Source organism: Orycteropus afer, unplaced genomic scaffold (genome assembly GCF_000298275.1).
Source record: "Orycteropus afer afer isolate SDZICR_OR568_19922 unplaced genomic scaffold, OryAfe1.0 scaffold00096, whole genome shotgun sequence".
NCBI classification, from domain to species: Eukaryota; Metazoa; Chordata; class Mammalia; order Tubulidentata; family Orycteropodidae; genus Orycteropus; species Orycteropus afer.
Window position 1 is genome coordinate 8,561,210 of NW_006921683.1, and position 20,537 is coordinate 8,581,746.

Below are 20,537 nucleotides of genomic sequence, written 5' to 3' on the forward strand. Positions count from 1 at the left end.
GAAGTCTTTGGAAGCACATAAAAATTTAATTTTTAGAAGGTCCCAATCATCTGGTTTCTCTTCTGCTGTCTGTGCATTTTGAATTATGCTTGATAGTCTATTTATGCCATATATTAGGGCCCTTAAATTTGACCCTAAATTTTGTGCAAGGGTGTTTTAAATGCTTCTATTCAACCAGAAGTTCAGTGGTTCAAACCCACCAACTGCTCCATGGAAGGAAGAATGGGGTGACCTACCTCCGTAAAGATTTCCAGTCTTGGAAACTCAGTGGGTGTTGCTGAGTTGGAATTGACTCAGTGGCAGTGAGTTTTATTTGGTTTGGTTTATTCTCCTTCCATCCAAGCATGATTTCTGTTTAAAATCATTTGAAGAACATACAGAAAATATCCTTTTTTTTAAAAAAATTATCTATAATACTTATGGGTTGAAAAATTTAAGAAATGGCTCTAAGAATAGGGTATGCTCAACATACAATGTTAAATATAGAGAGAAGACAAGAAAAGAAATGTCTTTATTCCAAAAGACATTATGTAAAATGCTACCCTATCAGATGAGCCTATGTCCCTCTTATGGTACTAACAGTCTATGTAAAAATAGAATACAGGTCTGGAATCATTTTTCAAAAATGAATGAACACACAATGTACATTTGGGAGACCTGGGCTCTACTTCTTTGAACAGGGTTTTGTGTAACTTTGGGACTTGAATAGTTTCTTTCAGGTGATTTTCCAATTGCAAAATGGTGAAAATAGCAGACCTGGTTACTTCACAATATTGTTGTGAAGATCAAATAAAATAATTTAAGGAAAATGATTTGAAAAAGCATAAAATGATTCACAAGTACAAAACATCATCAAGAATAACAGAGACAATATATACTATTTTGGTTCTGATACATCCCTAAGCTTCTAAGGCTGTGATTTCTCTAGCTGTTGAACCAAATGCACGGTACACAAAGGCAATCTGTAATGGAATTTTATTAAATTCATTAACAGAATTTAGATCACTTTCTTCAGAGGACTTTGTGTCAGTTTACAGACGAAGATAACAGATTGTATTTAGTGATGTACATAATAGATTTATATAATTAATTCTGTGACAATTAAATGATTCAATCCAGTTGTTTGATGATGTGCAGGCAAAACGTGTCATTGGCTTGTCTGAATCTCAAATTTCACTCCTTGCTTTTATATGAAGAGGAAAAGATTGTACAACTATTTCAAAATTAAATTTTTATGCTGATGAAATTCACACTTATCCTAAATTTTATTTTTCTATCTGCATTTTATGGCATTTTGGTTGTACTGGGTTTAGTCTAGATGAAAAACAATATATTTTTTTTTTTCTTCTCACTCTTTTCCATCATTTTTGGAGAGCATAAAATGATTCACAGTTTTCTACAAAATTGATGCCACTTCAATAAATTACCATAGGGTAAAATCAAGTAATTATTAAGAATCTATTACTCTTGAAACTTCCCTTAATAGTTGGAGAGGATATGGGTCTTCTGTCATTAAGCTGCTTAGATTCAACTTAAAGACAAGACATATGTGAAATATAAAATAAAAGATAATGTAATTACACAATAATTTGAATGGTGTCAAATGTAAATATTCTGGTAGTTCATGATAAAGGACAGCCAATGTGGACTGAATTATAGAGTGTACGCTTCTACCTTCTATAATGGAATAGGTCGTCTTTGAAGGCTAGTGTAAAAACTGCACACATTTTCTAAAAGAATTTAATTCAATTAAATGTGATTCAAATATTCAGAGCTTAACAAGGATATAAGAGAGGTATACTGGAGGTATTGACAATAAAGATGAGCCCTTTTGCATGTACAGTACTGTGTTGTCAATGATGGTAAGCATTGATCTGTGGATAGATGGGTGGATCTATGGCTGCATGATCAGGTATATCTACTCAGGGGGGAGTGTGCCCATGACCAAATGTAGGGTTGGCAGACAATATTTCTACATGTATATGATGTGCTGTAAGAATGTCCAGGCGTATAGTAGAGTTGACAGGGGGTAAGGTGGCGGTGGCTTCTTGGCCACAGCCAGCTACCCTGAGGGAGCAAGTAGCTTATGTGTGGGCTCTGGACCATGGTCACAGGAGACTCAAGCTCCAACTGGCACAACATATTACACAAAAACATTATGCTACATGCTACTTTGGTGAGTAGTGACTGAGGTCTTAAAAGCTTGCAAGCAGCCATCTAGATTGAACAATGCATCTCCTTGTTGAGAGCAAAGAAGAATGAAGAAAACCAAAGACACATGGAAACAATTAGTGCAAGGGACCATGAGATCCTCAGCCTACATGACCATGAGACCAGGAGAACTAGATAGTGCCTGGTTACCACTGTCAACCACTCAAAGTGGGGTTGGTGCAGGAGATCCTGGTTAGAGTGGTAGAACAATATGGAACAAAACACAAAATCATAAAAAGAAAAAAAGGGACCAGTTTTGCTGGTCTGATAGAGTCTGTTGGTATCCCTGAGACTATGGTCCCTAACCACCCTTCAGGTCTGGAATTGAACCCCCCCCTGTGGTTTCCAGCCAAACAAAAGACAGGCATATAGGCCATACATTTATATCAGGTAGATACTCTACTTGGAGTGATCAATCATGGGAGAACAGAAGGGCTGTGTTTGCACAGAGAAATAGCTGGGAGTCAGGAGTGCATAGGAGGGAAGAATACAGGGAAGAGGCAACCACGAGGAAGAAGTGGGAAGAGAGCTGTTACATTGTGGGAAATTGCAGTCAATGTCATGAGACAAAATGTGAATGAATCATATGGAAAATGAATTTGCTCTGTAAACTTTCACCCAAATCACAGTAAAAATTTAAAATAAAAAATGTCCAGGTTTACTAGTCTGATAGAGCCTGGTGACAATGCTGAGACTATGGCACTTAGTTACTCATCAGGTCTGGAACTGAATTCAGTCCTGTGGCTTCCACCCAAACAATAGAGAAGCATATGGGGTGAACATTTACATTAGGTAGATATACTCCTTGGAGTGATCAGTTATGGAAGAACAGAAGAGCCGTGTTGGAACAGGGAGATAGCTGGTGGTGGTGGTGGTGGTGGTGGTGGTGGTGGTGGTGGTGGTGGTGGAAGTGCATGGGAGGGAAGAACATAAGGAAGAGGTAACTAGGGGAAGGAAGTGGGAAGACAGCTGTAGTATTGTGGGGAATTTCAGTCAATGTCACGAAACAATAGGTATATGAAATAGTGTATGGAAACTGAATTTGCTCTGTAAACTTTTACTCAAATCGCAATAGTATTTTTTTTTTTTTAACAAAAGAATCTAACCCATTAAAAAAAAATCAAGAGTCTGGAACACTTGCATTTTGATTCATTTAAGCTTTATAAAACACAATACTAAAGCATTTAATGAAAGAAGAGAAAAAAAAAGGCAGAGAAATTAAGTAACTTGCTCCATGCCCTATGTTGTTGTTGTTGTTATGTGCCCTCGAGCGGGACTCGACTCATAGCAACCCTTCCTTGGGTTTCCGAGGCAGTATCACTACAGAAGTAGCCATGCTCTATAGTCAGCAAGTATTTGAATCATGATTTAAGTCAAATCTCTCTCCAAAATCTATGACTCATCTCCGGTGCGAGTATACCTCTCAAGGAATGCTTGTTAATTAAGAGGCATGAGCTTATGAAGAAGAGAAGGGTGGAACAAGCAGAGTGTCACTCAGGGAATACAGAAATACATAATGTTCCTACATATTTAGGGGTCACAGTAAAACTTGTTTCAAATTCTAGCCACCAATAACTCTGAAGGTCTTAAGGTATACCTTAATTTGGTCAGTATCACTCCAAGGATGGCCTTTCTTGTAAGAGACAGCAGGGGTCACAAATGAGCAGACTGACATCAAAGAGTTACTGATGTTTCCTAATAATTCTTATTAGTTGCAGACTTCACTGAGGCTTTACATTTTGATAAATTTACTTAAAATACTACCTATGAGTAATATGGTATGATACTAGATATAAAGCATTTTACTAAGAAAATTAACCATTTCTGGAAGATGACATTTGCAAATCCAAACTGAAAGATAGCAGGATGTGTAATAGAGTGGCAGAAAGGCAGAGGAATTATAGATATAGAAGCTTGTTCAAGTAATAGCCCTGAATTGTTCAGATTTCGCTGCATCCAGACCCTTGGACAGTCCCTGTCTACACTGATTCTTGACTTGACCATGGTACTTACTGTGGTGAGTGAGAGAGTAGTACCAGTGACAAAAGTAGAAGCTTGTATTGTGGTTGGAACACTGAAAACACAATTCTAAGAAGCTAGTGATAGCAGGCTTATGAAAGAGAGAATGGCAGGCACCTTACTGACAGCCTACAAGTACCAGATGTGCCAGAAATTCTAGATCACTCTCCCCACCAGCTACTAACACATCAGTAGAAATCAGACAAGCAAGCCCGGGCCAGAAGAGTTGACTATCTGATCCACAGAATCATGAGCTAAATAAAATTGCTTACTTCAAGCCACAAAGTTTTGGGGTGGTTTGTTACACAGTAAAGCTAAATCACATGATAGAATAATATTTCAGGCAATCGAGAAAACAGCAAAATTACTGAAGTAAGAGAGTTGAAAGTACCTAACACTTGCTTCCCATGTGGAGACCTATAATGGATCACACTGCAGGAATGACTGTAGTATTTGTCCAGGTAGAAAGCATGCTGGGCAGCCTCAGAGAATCCCGTAACTCAGATTAGTAAGAAAGCAGCAGAATTGTCCTCATGCAACAAAAAAGTAACATAGGGCCTTAGGCCAGCACAGTACATGCCTCTAGTTTGGGGAGAAGGAACAGATCACTTCTGTTTCCCCAAAGTGAGCCTGACAGAAGCAGAGTGTCAAAAGACAAAAAGGGGCCCTTCCAATGGGAACAAGTAACTATATGGAATCAACTTCCTAGAAAAAAAAAGTCTTCATTAGTGGGCAACATGCTTCTCAATGAATATCAATGTGGATGGATATTCTTCAAGGACCAGATTCTTCCTCCCAACCCGTGCCCCTATAGAACAGTGGTGTATCAACTTTTCCCTCTACAAAATCAAGATAGCTGTTTTAGTTAATGTGTCAGCTAAGTTCTAACTTAAAAATTAATATAATTTATTCTGCACTTTCCCTGTGCAAATCAATACACACATACACACACATAAACACACAGATACAAGTAAAAATTCTAGATTTTTAGTGGTATAGATGAGAGATAGTAATACAAATAACTATTTCTGGCAAGATAAAAAACATAAGCAAGGTTTTTAACTATCAACCTTGCACACACACACAAAAAATCACACAAAGAGATACATACATCAGCACTAAAACTTAGGAAAGGGTGTTAAAGCACATACCCCCAAAAAATCTCACCAATATGCTACATACAGGGCCACGTTGCCCTCCTGAAAGGGTACTATGATATTATGCACAGAAGATTCTAGCTGATCATTAATAAAACTTCCAAAATAAGTGTAATTCATAAGGGAGAAGGGAGCACACTTTTCGGATCCTCTTAATGGCAGAATATCAAAAGCACTCGAAAGCAGCTGGAGTGGGGCTGCACCAAAAGGAAAACTGGAAGTGTAGAAAGCAAATGCCACAGGAATCAGGCATAGCCACACCTTGCAGACAATTGGGCAGTTGGCAAAGCTGAATAAGGGATGAAAACTTGAAGCAAAACAATCTCACCACACGAAGAGACAATATGGCACCATGATGAAGTCCTGAGGCTGGGATCATTCATAGCTCCTGCTCACTCCCCACTATACTCAGTCTGTCAAAGAACTAACCTGTGAATGTGAATTTATATTACCCAGCACTCCAGTTCCAGCTGTAAAGAGAAAATCCATACACCCCATGAATAACCAAACATTAGTTCTATACAGAACACTTCAGGTTTGAGAAGTAAACGGGGGGGAATTCACAAAAACTAACCCACAAACAATTTTAAGACATACAATCAAATAAAGTAAATCTATAACAGTATCTGCCACATCAATTAAAATATTAAAAGTAAATGACTTAGATGTAATAAAATATGAGAAAAAGGATGACTTAATAAGACAACCCACTATGATTAGAAGAGAACTTGCTAAAGTGAGGGTAGAAACAAGTAACAGGAGAAAATAAGAAATATGACGAAAACTTAAAATTTAAATAATAGATTTATTTTTCATTTGCAGCAAGAAAGAGCTGAATTGCCAATGCAGAAAATTAGAATGACTGCTATAGTGTACACACTTAATAAATTTACCTAGCATGGAGAAAGAGGGGAACAAAGCTAACAAAAGAATGAAAAAGAAGAGAATGATCGTTAGAGTGTGTTGTTGTTATGTGCTATCGATTCAGATCCAACTCACAGCGACCCTTCCTTGGGTTTCTGAGGCAGTATCTCTACAGAAGTAGATTGCCCAACCTTCCTTTCAAGGAGTGGCTGGTGGGTTTAAAACGCCAGCCTTCTGGTTGGCAGTCAAGTGCCTTAGGCACTACACTACCAGAGCTCCTTGTTAGAGTATAGAAAGGAGTAAAACAAATAAATAAATGTTTCAAAAGAATAAACTAACATAAAGAAAAAACAGCTAAATAATTAGATATGACAACAAAATAAAAATCCAAAAATGCCTACAATTGCTAGTATTCTCTGATCAACTATTATGTAATAGATGTGCTAACTTATTGCTGTTGAGTCAATTCTGACTCTTGGCAACCCTATAGGACACAGAACTGTCTATAGGGTTTCTAAATCTGCTTTGTGGAAGCAGATTGCCACAGAGCCACTAATGGGTTTGAACTGCTGACCTTTGGGTTAGCAGCCCATCACTTTAACCACTCCACAACCACAGCTCCAATAGATGTGGTAATAACTAGTTTCTATGTATTATATACTAATAATCCTTAGGAAAGCACTGGGTAGTAGGCATTATTATTACATATACTTTAGAAACAAAGAAAATGAGACCTAAATAATAAAACAAGAAGGAAAAAAAAAATCTCTTCAACTGAAGAAAACTTGTATCAATAGACTTGAATGATTCACCAGATATTATAAATACACAAAAATAATAGAAAAGATAAACTCCTAGAAATGGCCCCTGCTTATAGTTTTGAAATTCAAAGAAAGAAAAGATACTATAGACATAAAGGGTGAAGGGGGAAATAAAAACAAACTGATTTATACATATGTGAAAAAAATGAAAAAAAATACACAGAGGCAACAAAAGATATTGTCAGATATGCAAGGACTCAGGAATTGAACAACTACATATAATTCTGAAAAACTGTGGCAAAACTTTCAAATAAATTAGTAAAAAATAGTAACAAAAATAATAATTTAGCAAAGTAACAATATATAAAAATAAATATTTTATATATATATGTATAATACATATAACCATGTTGCTGTTGTTATTGTGTGCCGTCGAATCATCTCCAACTCACAGCAAACCCCCCTTGGGTTTTCGAAGTGGTATCTCTATGGAAGTAGATTACCCAACCGTCCTTCCAAGGTGTGGCTGGTGGGTTTGAATCATCAACCTTGTGGTTAGCAGTCAAGTGCATTAGGCACTATGCTACCAGAGTTCCTATATATAACCATATACATGTTATATATATGGTTATAAAATATATTATATATATGGTTTTATATTTTTATTGTATAATATTGTATATAAATGAAGGTTGGGCAATCTACTTCCATAGTAATACTGCCTCAGAAACCCAAGGAGGGGTCGCTATGAGTCGGGTCCGACTCGACGGCACATAACAACAATATACTATAATGCAGCAATTCTCAAGTTTTTTTGTGATCACAGCATTCTTTCTAATACCAAAATGTTTGTTGATATATGTGAAGGTATTGAAAGATGAAAAAATGAAAAATCAGTCAAAAGGTCCTGCAATACATGTCTTACCACAATATAATACAGCAGGTGTCCTATTCCCATCATCATCCTTTAGTGCTGTTTGGCTGTTTGAACTTTAAGGGACCACTTGCTGTCTAGGCTACCTCTCTCAGATACCCTGAGAGGAAATTCTCCTATCATTCAGCAAGCAGTATTCTTGTGGAGGGAACTTGACTTTATACTCCACTTCTCACTTCTCACCTCATATACACAGTGATGATTCTTGGTCTACATCACTATGAACAAACAGCCCAGATCAGCCTTCTGTCTGACAACACAGCCCTTGATGTATGAACACTGTAAACCAAAAAACCAAAACCACTGCTGCTGAATTGATTCTGACTCAGTGACGTTATAGTACTGAGTAGAATTTCCCTGTAGGGTTTCCAATGCTATAAATCTTTATGGTAGCAGAGAGCCTCATCTTTCTCCCACAGAGTAGCTGTGGTGGGTTCAAACTGACGACCTTTTGGTTAGCAGCTGAATGGTTTAACCGATGCGCCACCAGTGCTTCTTGTATGAACACTCAGCAGTAGTTAAAAAAGTTATGTTGTTGTTAGCTACCATTGAATCAGCTCTCAATTCATGGTGACTCCATGCACAATGGAATATAAATTATAAAAAATAACTTATATAATCTATAATATATATAATAACCAGTTAAATGATAAGATGGAAAAGTACATCCATATACAATATCACAAAATAAAATAACTAAAATAAATAAGAATTGTGCATAAACTTATGAAGAAAACATTAAAACACTCCTGAAAGACCACTGCAAATTTGAATAAATGGGAAGACACACTATGCTCTTGGATAGATGACGCCACATCATAAATGAGCTAGGGAAGATATAAAGGAGCAAGACTGAGAGGTGTGGAAATCAAGGGTTCTATTTAGGTTGAGTTTGACCTCTCAGAAAAGAAGTCAAGTAGACATTTGATAGACAAATATGGAGCACCATGGATGGCCTACACAGAAGCTATGAATTTGGGAGTCCTCAGTATATGCCGGGAGTTCTGGTAGCATAGTGCCTAAGGCACTTGACTGCTAACCAGAAGGCTGGCGGTTCAAACCCACCAGCCACTCCTCGGAAGGAAGATGAGGCAATCTACTTCCATAATGATACTGCCTCAGAAACCCAAGGAGGGGTTGCTATGAGTCGGGTCCAACTCAACAGCATATAACAACAACAACAACAGTATATGTCACTTAGCAATGGTGTGCAGATGGAGAAAGGAAGAGCAGCCAAGACAGAGACCTGAGGCATTTATAGATCAGCTAGAAAGTACAGAGCTATCACAGAAGACTGAGATTGAGTGGTCAGTGAAAGAGAAGGACAGCCAAGATAGTGTGATATTCTGGAAGCTAATGATAGTCAAGTCATTCAAGGAGCAAATGCTCACCATTGTATTTGCAGGGCATTCCTCAAAGATTTCAGATATTTGTTAAATTTAATGAAATAATTAAGGACAATGTAGAAATGAATTTTTACTTAAAAAATATATACCATGAAAAGACTCAAAAAGTAGAAGAAAACAAATAATTTAGACTGTTCCTGTGCATATATTATATTGACATGTGAGGAGGAATCATGTGCAATGCTAACTTTTAAAAAAATCATAAATTCCAGATAAAGGTCAAATATAGCTTTTTTTTGTTTTTTAAAAAAAGAATAATATAATGTACCCATATTTATTGTTGTTGTTGTCATGTGTCATTGACATGATTCCAATTCATAGCAACTCCATATACAACAGAATGAAACACTGCCCAGTCCTACACCATCCTTAAAATTGTTGCTATGCCTGAGCACAGTCTTGCAGCCTCTGTGTCAATCTATCTCTTTGAGGCTCTTCCTCCACTACCCATCTAAAATCTCTAGTAAAATATTCAGAAAAAATATGCCCTAAATTGCTGTAATAGAAATGAAAAGGTATTAAATGTTCAGTTATAAAATACTGGACACTAAAAGTACAAGTAACATGGATTTATCAGTCTTTGATGAGATCTTGAAAGACTGTAACTCTCTTCTTCTGTCCCCCAAATAGGCCATCAGAACCTGCTCTTTTACCCAGGCACTTCCAATTTCCATGAAAACCCTCTTTCAACATATGACTGACATCCAGAACTTCAAATGATCCCTAGAGGTCTTCAAATGACAACTTATTTGATACAGCAAAGGAAGCCAGGCATGGATTTTTCTCTCATTTTTAAATCTCTTCAGGGAGTTGAGGGAGTTAAATTATAACTACTTATTCTTTCTTCATAAATAGTTCCAAAAATGGTATTTTAATTACATATATGTAGCTATCCAAGTAATTTTCATAATATCATTTATGTTGTTGATCATACTAAATTGGGATCAGTATGGCTATCAGATTGATTCATTTTCTGTGTTCATAATTTCTTTTATCTTCAGAACAATCAATAATGCTTCTTTTACTCTATTGAAAACCTAATACAGAGCTTATACTCTGCAGAGGGTAAATTCAAGCAAAACAACAAATGAAAAACTAATTTTTCAGGTTTCCCTAAGTACCAATAATGCATATTTCCCTTCTAACCTGGACATGATTGGCTTTAGCTCTTCATTCTCTTCTAATGAGTGTTGCTCAAACAAGTAAAATCAGTTTTTCATATATATCATAGCTAAAATGATCTCATGTATAAATTATATATAATGATTGTTTCTTTGTTGTCACTGTTAGCTACCATCCAGTAGGCCCCCAACTCATCGTGACCCAATGCACAACTCAACAAAATGCTACAGGGTCTTGTACCACTACCATGATCAGCTGCAGATCAGGCCACTGTGATCCATATGGTTTTCCCTGGCTCATTTTTGAAAGCAGATAACTATGCCTTCTTTCCTAGTCTGTCTTAGTCTGGAAGCTTTGCTGATACCTATTTAGCATCCTAGCAACGCACAAGTTTCAACTGACAAATGGGTGGTGGCTACACATGGGTTGCATTGGTCGAGGATTCAAATCTCAGTTTCCTGTATAGAAGTTGAGATTTCTCCACTGAACCAATAAATGTCCCTTTGATTATTTCTTACTAGCTTATTTTATCTGTAAATCTTTTTCTTGCTTCTCTATTCCTGAAGTCCATCTTCAGTCTTAAACTTACTAAAAAGAAATTTACTCTTTTGAATACATGTTACCCTTTAAACTACAATATTCTTTGCAAATCAGTCATTCCCTGGTTCTCAATGATTGTGCCAATTTGATTTTTAACATTAGGATGATCTTTTTGATGGTACAGTTCATAAACGTCAGGCATGCCCTTCAGGTCGATTGAATCCTAAACTTATTATAATGGTAATTATGTGGTGCCAGAATAGCTGCTTCATCTTTACTAATTGTTTTAATCTTGTCTAATCTGCTAGGATAAGTATTTCAAAAGCTCATGTACCAAGTGAACAGAGTATGTATATAGACATTTGTGTACAGAGTTAGAGCTGTATTTTTTCATGGCATGGCTTTGTATAGTAGCTCAAAATGAAAATAGAAACTTTTGCATCTCCATAAGCCATTATTTTGAAATCATTGTAGGGTGGTGGTGGCCAGAGGTAGGAGTAAAGGCCCTGCCAAATTCATCTCTGATTCGAGTGATGCTATGCTGTATAGTTTAATGTATTCCTCTGGCAGGCCACTGAAAGGCAATGCAATACTCGTTTTTCATAGGACTCTTCTTGATTTCTCAGCATCTTCTCTAAATAATATACATCTTAATTTCATCTCAGTGGTTGAGTTATTTGGCACATAGAAAACTTTTGCATAATACTTTTAGAAAGTCACTCATTGCCTCACATGTGTACAGATCTGTTCTACACAGTGCAAAATATTAGCTGGTCGAAATTGTTCCCAAACTCTGGAATTGATTTTACTGCTGTAGAGTAGACATAATGCCTATTACAGTGAATGTGCCCAGGCCTTAAACAAGAGCATTAAAAATATATATATACAGCATACAGGCATGGTAAAAATAATAATAAAAAATTTAAATTACAAATAAAATACTGTTTTCAAACCTCATAGAAAAGAAAGGCAAAATTAAAAACTAACAAGATTTATTTTTGTGTCTTATGAAAGGAAATTTCATTATTTCATAATAATTTTCTATGAATTACATGTATAAATATTTATGCATATGTATTCAGCTTACCCATTCTAAAAACTGTCAATTGTCTGAATCAAATTTTACAGTAGAACACTATTGAAATATATGAAACATTAAAACATACAATATAGTATATAAAATATAGGAGCTCTGGTACCATAGTGCCTAAGGCACTTGACTGCTAACCAGAAGGCTGGCAATTCAAACCCACCAGACACTCCTCGGAAGGAAGGTTGGGCAATCTATTTTTGTAATGATACCGCCTCGGAAACCCAAGGAGGGGTCACTGTAAGTCGGGTCTGACTCAATGGCACATAACAACAACAACAACATATAAAATATACTCAATATATTCAAAGATCAGTAGATTGGAACACTCTGAGATATTTCAAGCATAGGTGTCTTTATTGTACTATTCCTTTGACTCAATGATCTTTTCATTATGTTCAAGACACTCAGGATTCATCTACACAGTAGAACTTTCCTTGGCTTTTGCCTTTGTCCAAACATAACATATACTAAATACATAATATAGTATGTAAAATATACTAAATTTTCATTAAATATATGTTGACTACTACAAAATCTTTGTAAATGCTAAAATTCATAGTTCAAATTTAATTATACTTTTCTAGAAAAATAATAATCAATGGGAAAATTATGTGTTTACCTGGATCTTCAATAGTTAAGTTCTTTATTAACCACTGAACAATGTCTGACCCTAGAAAAAGAAAAAACACAAAGAGAATGAACACTTTGTTTGTATATGTTAACTTTGGGAACTCTTGAATTTTGGGATATATTAGTAGGAACATTTTTATTTGTCACATTAATGGGTTAAACACCATAAAGAGTATAGAAAACAGAATGCAAGCACACATTTTTCTTCAGTGAGCCATGGTGCAAATTCATAAATTATTAAATACAAAATATTTAAACACAAATAAAGATTTAATATACTAGTAGTACATGAAGGAGCTCTGGTGGTGTAATGGTTAAAGCATTTGGCTGCTAAGCAAAAGGCTGGTGGTTCGAGTCCACCAGCCACTCCATGGAAGAAAAATGGGGCAGTAATTACAGCCTTGGAAACACAATGGGGGTCGTGATGAGTCAGAATTGACTCGATGACAGTGGGTTTGGAGTTTTGGTGAGTAGTAGATAAAATCATTCATTCATTCATTTATTGAATACATATGATTGAGTTCCTTCTGTTTGAGGAACACTTTTTAGTATAACTATTGTCCACCAGGCACTCACTGGAAGGAAGTTTGGGCAATCGACTTCCATAGTGATACCACCTCAGAAACCCAAGGATGGGTCACTATGAGTCATAATCAACTCGACGGCAGTGAGTTTGGCTTGTTTTTTTGGAATGCTTTATAATATGATCTTAGTCTCATTTCTGATAGTCCCCATGTAATTCTTACATCTACTTTCAAGCCAAGCCAAATGTGCTGTTGTTCTTTGAATACTCTGGAATATTTCAAGCCTAGTTGTATTTATTGTGCTATTCCTTTGACTCAATTATTTTTTCATTATGTTCAAGACACTCAGTCCTTAGAGACCCTCTTTAGAGTAGTACTAGGATCTGTGCAGTCTGTTATTGTAGTGTTAGTAAAATGGCGTTACAACCGTTTATTTGTTTAAAACCAATGAATCAGGCTATCATACTGTTTTTAAAGACAGGAAAAGAGAAACACAATGTTTCTGAACGTAAAAATGGCATTTTCAAAGCCAGTTTAAGGAGTTTGACTGAAATTATGTGGCAGGCCTTAGGCTTACAAGAAGAAAGTGGTTGTGAACCAGGACTGAAGGGCTAAGGTTCTTAACTAGTTCACTGTACAAACAAATCTAAACAAAATTAGAGTCTTGTTTCAGAGCTCTGTGACTAATTATGTATGGATGTGGGGAGTAGGAGCAATCAAATTAGAATTCAGTTTGCAGCCCAGGAGTATGGATAAATAAATGGTAAAAATATGAGCAGAAATGGAAGATTCAGGAAGAGGAGCTGATGTGCTTGAGATGTTCACTTCTATTTAAATTTGTTTTTAGTATAATTCGTTATTGCATAAAATAGCACAAGAATGAAATAGGTGTTTATGTAGTTATATATACATATTAAATTCAGCCATGGATGTAGTTGTGTTAGGTGCTATCATGTCAGTTCTGATTCATAGTGACCCTACATACAACAGAACAAAACACTGCCCAATCCTGTGCCTCTTCATGAATATTGCTGTCTTTGAGTTCATTGTTGCAGCCACTCATACCAATCCATTTTGTTGAGGGTTTTCCTCTTTTTCACTGACCCTTTTCTTTTCCAAGCATGATGTCCTCCTCCATGGACTGGTCCTTCTTGATAAAAGGCTCAAAGCATGTGAGATGAAGTCTTGTCATCCTTGCTTCTAAGGAGTAGTCTGGCTATACTTCCTCTAAGACAGATGCACTTGTTCTTCTGGCAATCCAAGTGTATTCAATATTTTTCATCATCACCCTAATTCAAAGGCATCAATTGTTATTTGGTCTTCCTTATTCATTATCCAGCTTCAGATGGTTACATGAGTGAAATTCTGATATGAACTGAGATTCCATTTCAACCTCTCCTAGAGACAAGCTAAAGTTGTTACCTACCCACTTCAGATATCTTGCAAATGAGTTACAATAGCACTGTAACATTGGCTACTTGAATTAAAATAGGTTAAAACTTGATGTGTGCCCCAACATTAATTGATCTGGAAAATATTATGCGGGAAGAAATAAGTGAATTCCAAAAGGATAAATGCTGTACAAATTCATTTACATGAAGTGAACAAATACATAGAAACCAAAAATAATTAGTGGTTACCAGGGGTGCAAGGGAAGGAAAAAGTGGGATTTTTTGTTGAGGAGGCATTGAGTTTATGTTAATGGTGGTGAAATAATTTCATAACAGATAGTAAGAATGGTTGCACAATGTGAAGAATCTAATCAATATTACTGAATTATATATGTAGAAACTATTGCCATATGTTTTGTTGTATATATTTTTACCATTAATAAAAAAGTAAACATAATTACCAAATTTAATAATAATTTTCTAAAGTTATAGAAACACTCATATCAAACATCAATTTCAGTTTACATGCATTTATCAAAAGTAATCTTTTTTTTTTCTTTTATACCTGTTCCTTGCAGAGCTGCTGTTGATTAAAATGCATTTGAGAAGGTAGATTCATCCATATTCTTAAGGAAGTTTTAATAAAATACATTGGACGAAAGGGAGTAAGTTAAATCACTCTCAATAGCACAAGTATTTCAGAGTTGTGATTATCTTTGTATTCTAAGTTATGCCATGCAAGGCATGTACACAAATTGAGGCATGGTTTCCCTTTTTTTAAAAAATGGGAACTAAGTTCTCTCACATACATACATACTGATTCTTGATCAATGTAGAATTCCAGGTAGCCAAATTTAATGTGCACTATCTTTGGGCCCCTGTTCATTTTTAGTCTGTGAGAAACCACTGACTAAAAATTTTCCATTTCTTTGAAGAGAACAAAACAACGGTTCAAGAACTATAATTTTTTTTTTTTCAATGTGAAAAATGCCTAAGAAAATGCTTTTAGAGAAAATGCTTTTATTTTTGAGAAGAAATAAATACAGAGAGGTTTAATTCGGAAAATATTTTTAATTCAGGAAACTAGTTAGTTTAGGGTTGGGTATTTCTTGCATGTTCCTATGATGGTGGAAATTTTGCCATTGATAGTTCAAGTACCAGCAGTATCACCCGTGATGGACAGACAAGTTTCAGTGACATTTCCAGACTAAAAGAGAGTATGAAAAAGGACCTGGTGATCTACTTCTTTAAAAAATTGGCCACTGAAAACCCTAAAATAGCAGTAGAGCACTGATATAGTGCCCAAAGATGAGTATCCTCAGGTTGGAAGGCACTCAAAATACGACTGGGGAAGAGCTCTCTTCTCGAAGTACAGTTGACCTTAATGACATGGATGGAATAAAGTTTATATTTGCTAATGTGGTACTATTCAAAATGAGAAAAAAACAGCTAAAAACATTCATTAATAATTGGAACGTGGAATGTGCTAAGTATAATCTAGGAAAATTAGAAGTCATCACAAAAGTAATGGATCACATAAAGATTGATATCCTAGGCATTAGTGAGCTGAATTGGACTCATATTGGCCATTTTGAATTGAACAATCATATGGTCTGCCACTCCAGGAATGACAAATTGAAGAGGAATGGCATCACATTCATTGACAAAAAGAACATTTCAAGATCTTGAAATACAATGTGCTGTCAGTGATAGGATAATATCCATATGCCCACAAGAAAGATAAGTTAATATGGCTATTATTCAAATTTACATAGCAACCATTAATGCTAACGATGAATTTAAGGCTTTTACCAACTTCTGCAATGTGCAACTGATCAATCAGGCAACTAAGATGTGTAATAATTACTGGTGATAGGATTGCAAAGGTTGGAAACAAAAAAGGAACAGCAGTTAGAAAAATATGATCTTGGTGATAAAAATGACGTCAGAGACTGAATGACAGACTTTTGAAAGACCAACAAAGTATTAATTGCAAATACCTTTTCTAAACAACATAAACAGCAACGATAAACACAGACCTTGTCCAATGAAATAGATAGCAATGAAATCGACTATATCTGTGGAAGGGAGCTCTAGTAGCATAGTGCCTAAAGAACTTGACTGCTAACCAGAAGGCTGGCAGTTTCAAACCCACCAGCCACTCCTCAGAAGGAAGATGGGGCAATCTACTTCCATAGTCATACTGCCTCGGAAACCCAAGGAGGGGTTGCTATGAGTCGGGTCCGACTCCACGGCACCTAACAACAACAACAATATCTGTGGAAAGAGATGATAAAAAAGCTCAGTATCATTAATCAGAAGATCAGGGTCTGAATGTGAAACACACCATCAATTGTTCACATGCAAGTTCAAGCTGAAGCTGAAAAAAATTAAAACAAGCCCCTAAAAGCCAAAATATGACCTTGATTATATCCCACCTAAATTTAGAGATAATCTCAAGAATAAATTTGACATACTGAGCACTCATGATTGAATTCCAAAGAGGTTGTAGGATAACATCAAGGATATCATACATGAAGAAAGTGAAAGTTTATTTAAAACAAACAAACAAAAACAGGAAGGAAAGAAAAGACCAAAATGGATGTCAGAAGAGAATGAAACTTGCACTTGCATGTAGCATAGCTAAAGCAAATGGAAGAAATTATGAAGTCATAGAACTGATTTCAAAGGGCAGCTCAAAGAAAAAAAGTAAAGAATATAATGCAATCTACAAATACTTGGAGTTAGAAAACCCAAAGGAAAGAATATGCTCAGCATTTCTCAAGCTGAAAGAACTGAAGAAAAAATTCAAGCCTCGAGTTGTAATATTGCAGGATTCTATGGGCAAAATATTCAACAATGCAGGAAACATGAAAAGAAGATAGAAGGAATACACAGAGTCACTGTAACAAAAATAATTAGTGGACATTCAGCCATTTCAGGAAGTAGCATATGATCAAGAATTGGTGGTACTGAAGGTAAAAGTCCAAGTTACACTGAAGGCACTGGCAAAAAAAAAAAAAAAAGGCTCCAGGAATTGATGGAATACAAATTGAGATGTTTCAACAAATGGATGCAACAATGGAAGCTCTTACTAGTTTATTGCCAAGAAATTTGGAAGACAGCTACCTGGCTAACCACTGGAAGAGATCCATATTGTGCTCATTCCAAAGAAAGGTAATCCAGCAGAAAGCCCAATATTTAGAACAATCACAGATATCATAGATAAGTCAAATTTTGCTGAAAAGAATTAAAAAATGGTTTTAGTAGTACATTGACAGGGAACTACCAGAAATTCAAGCTAGAGTTAGACCACATGGAACGAAGGATATCACAGCTGATGTCAGATGGACCTTGGCTGAAAGCAGAGAATACCAGAAAGATGTTTACCAGTGTTTTATTGACTATGCAAAGACATTGGACTGTGTGGATCATAACAAATAAGGCAAAGCATAGTGAAGAATAGGATTTCCAGAACACTTAATCTTCTCATGCGGAACCTGTATGTAAACCAAGAGTCAGTTATTCAAACAGAACTAGGGAATGTCACATGGTTTAATATCAGGAAAGATGTGAATCAGGGTTGTATCCTTTCACTATACTTTTAATTTATTTTTTAAAAATTTTTATTGTGATTTGGGTAGAAGTTTACAGAGCAAATTCACTTTCCATACATCATTCACATAATCTTTGTGTCATGACATTGACTACAATTTACCACAATGCAACAGCTCCCCTCCCACTTCCTCCCCATAGTTAATTCCTTCCCAGGGTCCTTTCCTCCCATACACTCATGCCCCCCAAGCTGTCTCCCTGTGGATACACAGCCCGCCTAGTCTTCCATGATTGTTCTCTCCAAGTAGTCTATCTACCTATTGTAAAAGTTAAGCTCATATGCCTGTCTTTTGTTTGGCTGGAAGCCACATTAGTGGGTTCAATTCCAGAATTAAAGGGCAAATAGGGGCCATAGTCCAGTGGTTCCATCAGGCTCTATCAGCAGCAAACCTGGTTCTTTTTTTTTTTTTCAATGATTTTGGATTTTGTTCCACATTATTCTCCCACTCTACCCAAGATCTCCTACAGAGATCCCCTTGTGAATGGTTGACAGTGGTTCCCGGGCACCATCTAGTTCATCTGGTCTCATAGTCGTACAGGCAGAGGATCTCATGGTGTACCAGTCACTTGGATTAATTGTTTCCATGACTCTTTGGTTTTCTTCATTCTTCTTTGCTCTGGATGAGGAGAGACTCATCATTGCATCTAGATGGACACTTGCAAGCTTTTAAGATCCCAGTTGCTACTCACCAAAGTAGGATGTGGAATAATGTTTTTGTGTAGTATGTTATGCCAATTGAGCTTGATGTCCCCTGTGACTATGGTCCCAAGCCCACAAGTCCAACTGCTCACTCCCTCTGGGTAGGTGGCTGTGGCCAAGAAGTGACAAAAACCTTGCCCCTTGTCAGCTTTACTATATACCAGGAATTCTTATAGAACATACCAATACCCTTGTGGAAACATTGTCTGCTAACCCTATACATGGTCTTGGGCACACTCCCCCCTGCATGGACATACCTAATAGTTCAGCCTGTCCACCCATCTGTCCATTCATAGATCAATGTTTGCCTTCACTGACAATGCAGGACTGTTTGTGCAAAAGGATCATCTTTGTTGTCTATACCTCCCAGGCACCACTCTACTCTTCCTCTTCCTCAATGCCACCGTGCTGACTACTCACATTTGGTATATTACCCTTCTCTTAACCCAAATCAATACTTGTCTCTACCTATCTAACAGTGTTCCGTCCCCTCCTCTCCCTGCCCACCCCTGGTAGCCAACGAAGAAAATTTCCTTCCATGCATAAACCTTTTCTTGACTTTTTAGAATAACAGACAAATACAATACTTGTCCTTCTGTAATTCACTTATTTCACTGAGCATAATGTCCTCAAAGTTCACCCACCTTAGCAGTGTTTTGCTGATTCTATGTTATTCTTTAGGATTGCATAGTATTCCATTGTGTGTATGCACCATAGTTTGGTTATCCATTCTTCTGTTGATGGGCACCGAGGCAGTTTCCATTTTTTGGTTATTGCAAATAGTGCTCTGATGAACACGGGTGTGTATATGTCTGTTCTTATCATAGCTCTCACTTCTTTAGGATATATACCTAATGACATGGCTGGGTCAAATGCTATTTCTAATTAAAACTTTATAGGGAATCATCATACTGCTTTCCCCAGTGGTTGCATCATATTATGGTCTCACCAGCAGTGTATAAGAGTCCCAATCTCTCCGCATCCTCTCCAGCATTTGTTATTTTCTGTCATGTTGAACTTTGCTACTAGTGCTGGGGCAAGATGGTATCTCAGTCTTGTTTGGATTTGCATCTCTCTAATGGCTAATGATCATGAACATTACTTCATATGTTTGTTGGCCACCTGAATATTATCTTTGGTGAAGTGTGTATTCATGACTTCTGCCCATTTGTAATTGGATTATTTGTCTTTTTGTTGTTGAAGTGTTGGAGTTTTCTATAAATTCTAGAGATAAATCCCTTGTCAGACATCATTGACAAATATTTTTTTTTCCCAATCTGTAGGTTCTATTTTGACTCTTTTGGAGAAGTCTTTGGAAGCACATAAAAATTTAATTTTTAGAAGGTCCCATTCATCTAGTTTCTCTACTGCTGTTTGTGCCTTTTGGGTTATGCTTGATAGTCTATTTATGCCATATATTAGAGCTCCTAAATTTGCCCCTAGTTTCACTTGAGGAACTTTATAGGTTTAGGTTTCATATTTGAGTCTTTGATACATGTGGAGTTAGTTTTTGTGTATGGTGTGAGGTATAGATCTTGTTTCATTTTTCAGCAAATGGATATCCAGTTTT

At 36.4% G+C, this 20,537-nt stretch overlaps 1 protein-coding gene across 1 annotated transcript in view; it reads right to left on the bottom strand.

Annotated features, from left to right (window-relative positions):
• The window catches only part of RGS7 (regulator of G protein signaling 7), a 566,544-nt gene that overhangs the window by 358,397 nt on the left and 187,610 nt on the right, over positions 1–20,537 (bottom strand). The window contains exon 2 of the mRNA XM_042781200.1: positions 12,727–12,777. Coding sequence (XP_042637134.1) covers positions 12,727–12,777 — 51 coding nt within the window. The remainder of the gene's footprint in view (positions 1–12,726; positions 12,778–20,537) is intronic.